This window comes from Solenopsis invicta, chromosome 12 (assembly GCF_016802725.1).
Source record: "Solenopsis invicta isolate M01_SB chromosome 12, UNIL_Sinv_3.0, whole genome shotgun sequence".
In the NCBI taxonomy this organism is placed as follows: domain Eukaryota; kingdom Metazoa; phylum Arthropoda; class Insecta; order Hymenoptera; family Formicidae; genus Solenopsis; species Solenopsis invicta.
This window is the reverse complement of record NC_052675.1, coordinates 16,798,294-16,812,109: the sequence shown is the minus strand read 5'-3', so window position 1 is coordinate 16,812,109 and position 13,816 is coordinate 16,798,294. Positions and strand designations below refer to the sequence as shown.

The 13,816-nt window shown below is 35.8% G+C and overlaps 1 protein-coding gene across 28 annotated transcripts in view; it reads right to left on the bottom strand.

Annotated features, from left to right (window-relative positions):
• The window catches only part of LOC105195981 (voltage-dependent calcium channel type A subunit alpha-1), a 189,278-nt gene that overhangs the window by 122,534 nt on the left and 52,928 nt on the right, over positions 1 to 13,816 (bottom strand). For 27 of the 28 annotated variants that reach the window (XR_005575934.1, XM_039455447.1, XM_039455446.1 and 24 more), the window contains exon 2: positions 4,085 to 4,324. Coding sequence is in view for 27 of the 28 variants with exons in the window: in XM_039455447.1 (XP_039311381.1) it covers positions 4,085 to 4,323 (239 nt within the window). In the remaining variant the exon portion in view is untranslated. Of the gene's footprint in view, positions 1 to 4,084; positions 4,325 to 13,816 lie in introns of those variants that run through there. The other variant, XM_026133417.2, reaches the window with a different exon arrangement.

Genomic DNA, 13,816 nt, shown 5'->3' with positions numbered 1-13,816 from the left:
TAGGAAAAATATTTGTAATATACACAAAGAGAGAATAGAAAATATTTTTTCAGTGCCACTTTTGCGATAACGTTGCTTGAGAAGATTGCTTCGTCTTGGGATTTTTCTTTTTGTAATTTTTAAATGCATTACATTGAAATTTAGAACTGAACGTCAAAATGGATTTTTGTCGCATCCGTGTAAACAGTTTCCTTTCTTAGATGCAAAAAATGGAAATTATTTTCTGCAAGATAAAGAAAATTCAGTTTTGCTGTGAGATTTAATATTAAACGAAGTTTGGTACTTTTGAATAATTTACGATTTGTTGAACTTTCTAATGGGACTCTGCTGCTATAAATTAGAATCCTCCCCATTGAAATTCAAACTGATATTTCTAAACTATTCGCGAAGATTACAAACTTTACTTTCTAAACTGTTGTATCTATATTATCTATAACACAACACATACAAGTAAATAAATACATTTTACAGTCAACATTACTTATTTTTTAATAATAAATAAATATATATATAATATTTTAATACATTTACATTAAGAGAAAAAATATTTTAAAACAAGAAAATTTTATTTAACACAAAAAAATTATTTACTCGGAGGATCTTAATAGCTTATTTACTTGCAATCACATAAAAAATTTCTAATTAAAATATTTGCGTAAATAAAATAAATAAATAATTTTTAATCGAGTAATATTTTCTTGCAGTTCTGAAAAATATCTACTATTAGACTATTTTCATATTTAATTTAATCAGATCTTTTAATCGAAGAAAACAATTTTATTAAGTTCAATAACACTATTAGCTTATTTGTAAAATCATTATTTAAATGTAAAAAATACAAAATTATATTTATTAAAATAATATCTTTATTTAGTTAAAAGTAAATATTTTTACTTAAACAGAACAAACAAATGCTTGCATCAAAATATACGGTTTGAAGAAAATGTATTTTTTTCATTCAAAAAATTTTCTTTTAGTATCTTTTATGTTTTTGCAAAGCGTGCGAAACTATTAATTATCCCATAATAATAATAAAATTGATATTATGCATAATTAAACACAACGTCCACACATTTGCATGCAATCTGATATAGTTTTCTTCTCCTCGGATTAAGCTGCATGCGGTCGGGCGCGGGAGTGCATTCGAAGCAACACCGATTTCGCGCTCGTTAATAAAATCCGTTGGTTCGGAGCATCGATCCGCGGGCGACCGCAAAGACAACGCGGAATCGAGCGTGATAAATAAAAGAGGGGTGCTCGGATCGGCGGCGCGGCGCTCGGATAGGTACGTCCCTTAATAGCAAAGGTCGAAAACCTTGTCGAGTTGACTCGCGGGATAGCGCGCAGACCTACTTCCACGTAACGTCGATTCCTTTTATTGATTCTATTTTTGCGAGAAGTCGAAAGAAAGAGAGAGAGAAAGAGAGAGAGAAAGAGAGAGAGAGAACGCTCACCCTCGTCACGATCGCCGATCGTGCCGTAATTCGTGCTTTACTAGTTCGGTCTTTCATCGAAAAATGATAACGTCCAAAAATTGGGACGTTATCCCGATTACCCGGATGCCACACGAAAAGCGAATAATATAAAAGACTCGTTTCGAAAATGGAACGGTTATTTTTATGCGATATTGCCTATGAAATATGAAAAAAATGGACGTCGTCTATTAATTAATCGGAAATCAATATTCGGAAATCCAATTCTAAGTGGAATATTAGCCAATTGGCTGACACGATAATTCTTCCGGCAATTACGTCAGCATATATCATTTTTCCAATGGGCTGTCATCTTAGGAAACAATAATAATAAATATCGCAAGAAATATTGGATTGCGATGTCGCGTAACAATAAAAAAAAAAATGGAAAAAAAGATGTCGTTAAATGCGATTATGAATAAACAATTATTACTTTCGGATAAACGAGAGAGACACACAATCTTGCTGGAGTCACTAAATTTTTAACGAAGGATCAAAAATACCATTTAGTATTCGTAAGAGTGTCTATAAAGAGATCGGCGTGCTCGTTTCGAAAATAGAAGACGTCCGTCGATTTAAAAAATACTTTAAGGAGAAAATGTAAGATAATGACAAAATGATCGGCTGCGGAAACGATCGTCAGTGGACAGAGAGAGGGAGAAAGATCGTAATTAGATTCGCGCTGGTGAACGGCCGACAACGGCGCGCGTTGCTGGAAATAGAAAGTAACGACCGAACAATCGAAGGCTAATCGATAGCGTGTAAAGCCGGACGGACGAACGACGCGAGGGGTGTATAGACACCTCGCTACATTAAACTTTAATTCGGCCCCAGTAGTGCATGACCCGGTATAGTCGTACCACCCCTCGTTTGGCACCATCTCCGCGATGCGACCGAAGGCTCAGGTTATCACTGGTAGATAATTTAGCCGGGATAGATTGGCTGATTTCTCGCAAAAAATTAGCAAAAGATTAATCACGGTATTCATAAAATATCATTGTTACTGCATTATAGCATCGTGTGAATGTCCGTTTATGTGAAGCAAGTCTAATATTATTTCTTTCTTACGTTTCCTCTATTTTCTTGTTCTTTTTTACATAAGAAAATAATTATCTGACGAGTTAGTCTAGTTTACCAAATTTTTTTAAAATTTTATTATACTTGATTAATGATGTAAATTTAAAAAGATCGATAGATATTAAAAATTCTTGTGTTTTTAAATAAGAGGTGAATAAATTTTTAATGTCACATTTTTATTGTAATGTATAGGTAATAACAAGTTGACAGTTGATAATACTTTGAATCTTACAGATAGCGATTACCTATGAAGGTAATAAAAGCAAGCGCATCGAAGCAAAAGCGCGCTCTGCTTGCCGACGCTTATTTAAGGATTGGAATGCAGAGGGAAATATTACCGGCGGTTGTAGCTCGATTTAAACATACCTAGCGAATCCTGCTTTATCAGAGTACAGCTTACAAGGGTACGCTACCCTTATCGACGTTACCTAGAGCCGACATTACGACGAAGGGTAAAAGGGATGAAAGGGGTTGAAACAACGTCGGTAAAATAGATTGCGCGGGAATGGCAAAAGAGGGGTGACTATCAAGTGATAAGAGATACGTTGTATCCATTCAGTGATTTCTTGATATTCTTGTTTGTGTTAAAATCGCGCTTTGCTATTCCCTCACTAGAGATTGTTAATAGCATTAATCATCCAAATAGCTCTCATAAAGCTTAAAGATCTACATGTGTATTTCATTTATCGCGTGTATTTCACACAAAACTCTTAGCAACAAAATTTATTTTTACTAAAGCGTGATATCTTAATGCAACTCAAAAAATACTTGATTAAATAATTCTAAATCAGTTTTAATAAAACAATCGTCATAATTTAAGTAAAGGTCTCAAGAAGCTCTTTTAAAATTTAGCTTTATGTGAACGATAAATTTAGTTGTGAACGATTTTATTTTCTATGCATTACGTGCAATAGACGTTTTCTCGAAAATTATCAATAAATGCAATAGGACTAAATTGCGAATATTTAAATCATATTGTTCAAATTTTCTGTATTAATTTGCATCAAATACAATACCGTAAATCAGTAACCCAAGAAAAATTTTTTGTAAATGTAACTATATATAATTATATATCAAATATGTCCATATATAAATATATCTATATATAATACATAATAAAATATATATAATATATAATCTATAGATTTTATATAATTACATATAATAATAAAAAATTATATATAGTTATATGTGATTATATATAATATATAGATTACGTATATTATATTATATATATCATATATATTTCATTACATATTACATATATCATTACATAATTTAATTTATAATTATATATAATTAAATATAAAAATTTTTTTCCCAATGTCAGAAGAAATGTCAATTCTTAGACTCAATTGAACTTGACTTGATTAATTGTCTTAAGACTCTTCAATCTTAAAACTATTTAGTGAAAATTCTATTTCTTTCCTTTTTATACCGTGAAATTTTCAAGACGTTTACACGTTCGTAACTGCTCTTCGTGTAGCTAAACGGTGAAATAAGAATACGCGAGAAAGAGGAAAACAATCACTCACATAATATCGCCAAGCTTGAGCCGCGTTTGTATAAGGGCGCAGCTCTTGTGGTCGCTGGTGGTGACAGCCCTCCGTCTCCTGGCGGCATATCGGGGCATCGTATCCAGGTGCATCGCGCCACCATCAGTCGCGTTTCCGGATGTGGCGCCATAGCTGATGAGGCCCAAACTTCCACGCACCACCGGATTGCTGCCACGCCGACGCGTAGACACGTGCCGACCTCCCACGCTACCCAGCATCCTAGAAAATACATAAGAGACTTATTAAATCCAAGTGGGCGTAATTTTATACATGTATAATTGCGAGATAAAAATCTTTGAAAATAGATTGAAGTTTCATCCCATTGAAAAAAAAAAAAAACGTGTGTTTCAATAAACTGACTACTATATCAATAACTGATGATATTTCATCAGTTATCTGAATAGTTATCATCAGTTACTTATATCATAATTCAGTTTATTGAAAAACACTTTATCAGTTCTTTTTTTCTAGGGGTCTCTGCAACTGCAGCTTGAATTTCAAAGTACGTGAAAAGTTGTAATTACTAATTTAAAGATTAACATAGTATCTATTAAGTTCTTAATTATTATTCTTTGCCTCTGTAATGCTAGCACCTTGTTTTCAGAATTGTGATATAATTAACTTAAAGTTCTCTTAAAGTACTCTTTCCTGGAATCTTCTAGACTTTCTTCTAAAAGTTAAAAAAATTCCAACTAATTAAAAAAATAAGAATTCAACTGTTGAATTTTGCTCATTGAATTTCTGTTTTCTTAAAAAGAATGTCAAGAAAACGCTGTGACAAAGATCTTGTATCTTTTTATATTTTTTTATGCTTGTCATTTTTTATTTCGATCGGACTTGATTTCCAGTAAAAAAATTTTATCCGAAAGTATTACAACAGAGAAATCAATTCTGATTGAAATAAAAGTATTATGCTTAATCTACATACAATGAAAACGTGAAGCTGACACACCCCGTACCTTCGGAGAGATCCCTATTTTTTTGCACTCAGGTACTTTTTATCGAAAAAAAGGGGTATGTGTCACAGTTTATGCTGCATAGTGACGTGATCCGAACGATATCGCGGCAAAAATAAAACAAAGAAGAATACCTAGCGTTCCTGACTGAAAACTACTTTATCTGATGTATTTAGTTTCGAAATTAGGGTCGGCGGTCATAAATCAACATGATACCTTAAATCAGATGGTACGCATGAGATCACGTAATGATAAACTGTCCAGAGCGGAATCGCTGCTGTCGACGATTAAAAAAAAAAAAAAAAATTTTGCTGAGGTAAACGAGGTATGGAAGAAATCCAACGGAGCGTTCTTTCGTTAATTAGGTTACGTTGACTGGCCTAATCTCGGCGCATCAGTGGCCGCGCGGCACAGTCACGCGATCGGGCACTTGTGCCCGTCTATTTTCTGGCACGCGTGCCGTAGCCATTAATAGCCATTTTTTTTCTCCCCTTAGCGTATCGGCGATGCCTAACTAATTTTCGTCGGATCGATGGGAAAAAGTCGGTCGTATCGAATGCAAGGAAGGCCGGGGGGAGAAAAGGAGGAACCGCCGTTTTCGAACGTCGCCGTTGGCACGAATCTTCGACGCGGATTTGCACGCCATTCATGCGTTGCACGAGCGCACCGCGTCTCTCTCTCTCTCTCTTTCTCTCTTGGCAACGTGCGTGAAATATTCTATTAATTACCCGCACCCGCGCATACCCATTGGCTCCCTCGTGGCTTTTCAAACGTCATGAGCGCGGATCTCCTCCTTTCCATTTCTACCTTTTCTCTCTTCATTTCCTGAAAGCGTCCGTCGTGCGCGCTGAAATGATGGAAAATAAAGCGCCGCCGCTATCTAGATATTGCGAAATCCGATTAATCATCGTCCGAAGGCGACGCACACGTTGAGTTCACTACCCTCGGCGCACCGGAAATGCACCCGGGGCTCGCGAATATCTGTCGTGTGAATGGGAACGCGGCAAAAAAGTCGTCCAAGTAATTAGTGGCGAATCAGTATCTCGTTGTGCAAAAGAGCCGGCGAAAATGTTGAAAGAAAAAATCTCGGAGAGACGCTGCTTTAGACGATATAATATTTCGACGTAAATTTTAATAAATGCTAGAAACGTTCTCTTTACATTTGTTTGCCCTTCACGAGCGTTCTAATAAATAGAGCTCGCGGAATCTCATGTCGACATCAGCACTTGGCACCTTAAGGAACGATAAAGGTTTTAAACGGTGCTTGATAAAATCAGTCTTATTTAAAAAAAAATCCGCGGGATTGCGGATAAGCGTCATAAATATTTCAAAATTACTTCGACTACGCGGAGAGAACGATTTCGTTGAAGTATCTAAGCATTTAGCTAGATACAGAGCTGAAAATAATTTTATTGGATCGCCAAAGTAATTGACGGATTTTCGAGCATGAGAGGCAATGATGCAAAAAAGTTTTTGACGTTGTAACAATTCAGTTTGATAGTCGAGTATAATAATTTTGATGGCCTAACACGATTATTTTCAGACTCGTAGCTAACTAAAATTTTTAGATACTTTAGCAAAATTGTTCTTTCGTGTGCGGAAAGCGCGCGCGTTGTACGACCGTCGTTGTCTCCCCCGATATCAAATTTGAGACTTTATTACGACGGAGTTTCTCCAAGTTTCTCACTGAACGCGCATTAACGTTAAGCAGGCGCACGTAGGTCGGTGTACATTAAATAAGTGCATATCCATGGATCGAGAGCATATTCGATATACACGTTGCGTGCTTTCTGAATGGCGGTGCAACTCGGAGCGCTTAGACCACAAATTATTATGATTTCGTGAAATGCCACGGAACCTTGGTGACGAGAATAAATATCGAGATTAAGGCCAAAATATTTTAACAATAAAATTACAAAGGGAGAATTATAAGAATAATAATATTTAAAGAAAGCGAATGGAAGTCAAGTGCGCTTCTTGACGCACAGTTACAATTTATTAAAAAATTGCAAACTTTATTGAAGATACACGAAAAAGAATACGAAGATTTCGACTCACTTTGGAGTCATCCTCAGCGTAACAATTCACTTTACTTGTTGTGACAAAAAATTCACTTGTCCTCGGTCCATGACGGTTAAGTCACTAACGGGTTACCAAGTTCGAAGTGGCATCAAGTCAGAATAATTTAATTTCTTAGAAGAAAAAAACACTCTTCCTAAAAGTATATAATTTCGAACTAAGCGCGACTGAGAATCATATTAAACGAAAGTCAAAATGAGAAAGTGATTCACCTACAAAACGATAATCTAGGCTTTGAATTCTAATGCTGATTTGTGCATTTAGAATTCGCGTATTCAATAATAAACTAAGTGAACAAAAAACCGCAATCATACTTAATTATCGTGAACCGCGCATCAAGAACCGCAACTTGACTCTCATTATCTTTCTTTAAATAAGAAAATGTTTTAAAATCGCAGTGAAATCTCGTTTCAATTTAAACGATAAATAAGAGATTTCAGTTTCGATAATAAAAGAGATTTGTAATCGCGACGATATCCGCAACAATCTTACTAAAGAAGAACCAATTAATTGGAAAATATACAATCTCGGAGATATTTTATATTTTACAGAGAGTCTGTAATACTTTTTCTCTCTCTCTCTCTCTCTCTCTCTCTCTCTCTCTCTCTCTCTCTCTTTCCGTAGAAAATCCTGTTCTTCCGGCGTGATTAAAGCCGCAATTTTCCATCGATGTCGATTTCTAGCGGATTGAATCGTGACGCGAGATATTCGTGGCATCGACAATTCGCGAGCGTTAACACGCGTCAGTTCTCGCACGGTTATTTGCGCGCACGAATTATTATCCGGTCCGGCTTTATTGAATGAACAAAACAGAATTACAATCCATTATGGTCACACCCACGAGCGCACTATGCGCATCTCAATATGCCGCAACAAAACGCGAAATTTCACGCAAACGAACATTACTGTTGCCATATCATCATTCGCGTTCGTAATCAATTTATAAATTTTTACGCTTATTCTTTCTTTAGCTCTCTCTCTTTCTCTCTCTATCACAATTTCCATCCCATTGTGCTAATTTCATCGTTTCGCCTTCGCCTACACATCAGCCATTCATTCGCTTATTCCCCGCATAAATGCGTAATGGAATAAAAGTCGATACGAAGTCGGGAACAGATTTGTTGTGTTCTTCTCTTCTCTCTTGTTGTTACATAATGTATCGCGAATAACGTGCGTTGACAGCATAATCGTATCTCGATAAAAATTTATGAATTAAAAACAGTTTATGCATGCAATTACAAAGTAAAAAGCGATATATTATTTACACAATTTTCCACGAATTTAGATCTGATTGCAATTTCATTGTGAGAGATGTTTTATTACTCATAATATTATTTATGTAAACTATCGCTATTAAACTGTCATTATTTACTTATTAATACTCAATTATTTATATAAATTCCTATCACATTATCTCGGTTGTATTATTCATTACGTCTGTAGTATTACGAGCTTGACAAGATAAGAGAACCAGAAAATAAGTTTCGCAAACAGAAGCCTTATTTGTTCTCCTCCCTCTCCTCCTCTTCCACGTCATGCACCATCATGACTGTTTTCGTAACGGATAATGAGAAATCGAAGGCGAAGTGCGCGCACGAAGGCGTATATATCGACGCGCTTTACATAAGCGCATTTAGGGAAAATACGTACATGGATCGCGTATACAGGTCGCAGTAGCTAGTCTTCCCGTGCGCCGCGCCGCGCCACGCCGCGCCGGTGGTCGAAATTTTAGGGTAGTAGGCAACCTGTTGCTAGGCACCCCGGGGAACTCTTATCCCACCTTCCCTGTGTTACCCGGCAACCTCTGCCCTCTCTCTCTCTCTCTCTCTCTCTATTTCTTCTCTCCCTCTACTCCAATCCCCTCTCTGCCATCTCTTTATCTCTCTCTCTCTCTCTTTGCACGTATAATGTATGTGAATACTCCCTCTTTGTACGTACGACTCTTTCCCTCGTCCTCCCTTTTTGGTAGATATAACGGAATGATATCGCTCGAGAATCTCTCTCGTCGACTCTCGCACGAACCGTCCGCGGAGGATCCTGTTTTTATTCCGTCCATTGTCCTTTTCAACTCTCCACTACCTTTGTCCAGTTCATCTCCTCTTCTCTCGCAAGTATTCCCGTCGTCGCCCTTTTCGTTTATTTCATCCTCGAGCTCGAATTTGCCGAACATCTGGCTCTCTAGTTCTCTCGTTCTTTAAAGTGCTTTTTGCCTTTCCGTTTTCAGGTAGCGAAACAACATACTTCTATTCCCACGTATACAAGATGCTTTTTTATTTGATATCTTGTACCGCTGGATAAAAATGATCTAAACCTTAATCCAGAAAGTACGGAACCATTTTAAAATTGCAATCGTATGTTCGTGACAAATGCAAAATTACCCTTGGAAGTCTCATGAGTAACCTCGTGTACTTCCGCATTTGAAATAAAATTAAACGGATTATTGTTGTTTGATACATAATCATAGTTTTTAAGCATTAAGCGCAAGATTTTTATCAGAACATCGAGAACAGAATTGTGCGCAAAAAAACCACAATAATTCCACAAAAGATAAAAACTGTTATTTCTGCACTCTTGCATTTTTGATAATATTTCGTTGAACAAATTGAGATAGCGACGTGTTTGTATTGTTGCTGCCATATTACTTGAAATTGTAATACGTGCTGACACAAAACTGTAGCAATTAAATTTGCATTTGTTGGCAAATTGATGTCATTATGATATGAAAATTTGGGACAGCAATTTGCCCGCAACTTGCTGACAACTTATGTTATGATCTGAAATTGTTTGATACAAAATTTGTATTGCGCCATTATGTTACCATAACAGTTTGTACTCTCTAAATCTCATAGAGTGAAACGTCGCTCTAAAAGATGGAAAATTGAGCACGCGCAATTTTTTGAGTGGTTTAGAAAATAGGATCACACAATGCCGTTGTGCTACTGACAACGCGAGGTAACCTTGATGCTGCTTATTGTTAAATTGCTGACAATGCATATATTGACAACACGTTATTGTCTAAATGTTCGATAAAATGTGTATTATGTATAATTATATATAAAAAAATTTTTCCCGGGCAGCATAATAAGCAATCAAAGATTAGTACGATTTGCTGAGACAGATAACACGCTTGGTTATCCGGAAAAAGAATTTCAAAATTTTTGCAATTATCTCTGAACATTTTTCGCTGATTCCTTTATCCACGGTACAGAGTACCGCATCGAAATCTAATAAAGAATCGAAGGGATCGGTCGTCTTCTTCGTAAAATTAGTTTCACTCTGGTACTGCTCCTTGTGCCAAGAGGTAGGAACGGGAAAAAGGAAGGAGGTTGAACGATGGCGGGAATCTCGTTCGAGAGGTGTCGTGCACGGAATGAAAAGGAAAAGCAAATTTATAAGACCACTGTTGGAGTGGAGACTTTCAACTGTGTCGGATTTTACAATACCTAAAAGAGCGAATAGTACATAAGTTCAGAATAATTATTTTTATTTCTGGATTAATTATTTTTTATTAAAAGGGAAATTATTTCGACGGCGAAGAAAAACTTTTACGTAAATGTTTTCTTTTGCGGAAAATATATGGAGGATTCATTACAATGCTTTGTACACAAAACAATACATATTTTATTTATAATTAAAAATTTTTGTCTGTAAAAATAATGAAAATTATAGTAGTTATAATAAATATTATATTATTATATGTACAAAATTTAATATGATTCTTCTGCATACTTTCTGAAAAAAGATTCACATAAAAATAATCTTTTTTTTTAATTCTCAGAATAATAATGCCCTCTTAATTGCAAATTTTCTTCTCTAATGACGATCAAGAAACATCATTTTTGCACATTAGAAAAAAATATAGCAAGTTTTCCATTAATATAGCAACAATGATCTTAATTTTTTTTATATACATTTTCTGTGTAAGATTAATCTTATTACGTATCGATCGATAACGAGAATGTTATAAATTCGATTATAAAATTTCAAGATAAATGTAACTTGCTTTCATAAACAATATTAAATGGACGATAAAACACGTTACGTAATTTTGTAAAAATTGTTTCAACTATTTTCGCATATTACTCAAACGAGTAAAAACGAATGTAATAGATTTTCGATTTAATTTAAATACAAATTGTTGAGCTAGTCTATTCAAATTTCTTAAAACGTCTCTGTAATCAAATCATAATTAAACCTGAATTCTATCGAAACAAAGTTTACATGAGATTAAATAGTGCAATACGAGTTTTCCTTGCTCGTCTGTAACTTGATTTGCGAAAAAGCGTCATTTCGTGCAGATCAAGGATGATTGCCGGATCGTACGCGAAACAAAATACATAACAAGCTTTTTATTTGTTATCTCATTACAGTTGTATTATACTCCTCTCGACGAATCCACCCTCGCAAATTGGGAGACGAATGTTAAAGTTGCCCTATTATATATATAATTCTAGTTTTGATCACTGGCTAGCGAGTTACGCCGCATCCGATAGCCAACCAACCATAATGGCAAAGTTCAACTAATGTCGCGACGTCGCAAACTCGCACGAAGTGCTGCTTGAGTAGGAAGTTTCGACAAAGAACGACTATGGTTCACTGATAAAAGACGTAAAATCTTGACTGTGTGAGATGCGACGAATTACGCGCGTTGAGCGACCGCCAAGCAATTGTGAAATTATTACGAGCCAAATGTACTCTGTGTAACCACTTGTAATCTAATCGTAAACTACAAATTATTAAAATAAAAAAATTAAAGGGTATACAATACAATAAATAACTAAACTAAAATTAAAGATCGTTCTTGTATTAATTAAATATATTTTTTCTCTATTTTAAAAAGTATTTAAAACAATTTCTTTTGTTAAGTTCTAAAATACATGATTGTCTTTCATAAATTATTTCAAATTAAATCTTCAGCAATAGCTATCACAATTACGTTTATTGTGTTTTACCCTTTTCAAATAATCAAGTTGAGAAATGAGATTAAAACATATAACAAATTTGAATGCAGGTCGTACTGAACTTTATCATTTTTATTTTTACTATACGGTTATAATTACGTGAACTCCGAGCATGCCTACGCTGCATTTATATATAAAACTACTTAATCATGTAATTGTTAAACTTCACAACAAGCGTACACGATAAATCATCATTAATAATTCTGCGAATTAAAGGTAACAGGTACCTCGAGCTGGTAGAAAATGCAGCTTCTCACAAATGCGTGCGAGATAAATTTCTACACAGCTTATTGAACGAGAGCGAACGCTAATCCGCGTGTGTGTTGACTCTTTTTCACGCTTTTCCTCCTACGCTTTAGGCGCAGCGGAATTTAATTTTTTCCTCCCTTTTCCTCTCTCTCTGTCTCTCTCTCCCTCTCGATTGTCGCTCTCATTAACTATTAATAGGAAACGAGAAATGACAGCGAGAGAGAGAGAGAGAGAGAGAGAAGAGAAAATCCCTCTCTCGATTCTCTGCAAAACCTGTTGGTTTATTTCGTCAACCGTCTGCATCTGACATGCCGTAAACAAACTTGCAAGAAGTAGAGAGTGAGAGAGAGAGGAAGGAAAGAGGGAAGGAGGAAAAAGAGAATAAGAGCGACAAAGCACGTTGCGATTTTGCGTTGCGTTCGCGCTCAGCGCGGTAATTGCACCTGCAGCTTCTTTGATGTAAATCGTCCGCGGCCTGCAACCTGCCGCGTACGCGCCTTTGACGATCTGAATTTTACGCAGACGCTGCCTTAAAACCTGAACCCTGCGCCCTTTCACCCAGCGACAATGGACCGGAACTTGATTACGGAAGACACAATATCGCGTAGAATTCTTCGAACGCACGGTGAGTCGTTCCTTTGAGGACGCCCTTTGTATCTGGAGCTGTAACGGAAGAGGCCCAAAATATAGCCTCTAATTATGCTTTGACTACTGACACGCTCGAATTACATTATCTTAATACGATGGGAAACTTTAGTGTTAATAAAAAAATAAGCTTCCTCTTTAAATAAAAATGTCGTCATTACATTTTTTTTGTAGAGTTATGTTATACAAATTGCAATTTTTTTTGTATTTTATAAATAAAATGTTCACACTCTTGTAAATTTATCTACTGTATCAAATTTAATCCTTATGATACCATCTTCAAGACGGTGCATCGTCCCTACCATTCTGAGTATCTCGAATCTGTTTATTTCTTTCACCTATTTAAAATGATTCAAATAATCTCTAAAAATTCACGAGCATACTTTTACAACTTTCTGAAACAAATGTTGAAACTTTACTTTAAAAAATAATAAAATGCAGCATATAATTTAGTAACCGAAGTAACGAAAAAACTTGTACGAACAAGAATCGGTCAGACGTAAAAAATACAAGATAATAAGGAAAAAGTTAATTTTATCATTGGACTCCAGATCGATCAAAATGCGTCAGTTTTCTACTCGTGCAAAACAAGTTCCGAGCTTGCGGTAGTCATTACGTAAAGTTGCTATGGGTAGCGAGATCTTTCCTCTGATCAAGACAGATCTCGTTGTCAGAAGAGAACAAAACAAGGTTTAATACACGATAATTATGTCATTACGCGACGAGGCACGATCAATCTTCGGAACACGTGTAACGCAATCTTGACCGGCCGACATCGAAAGCCGACACGCGCGTTACATTGTGTCCTATGAAAGCATAAC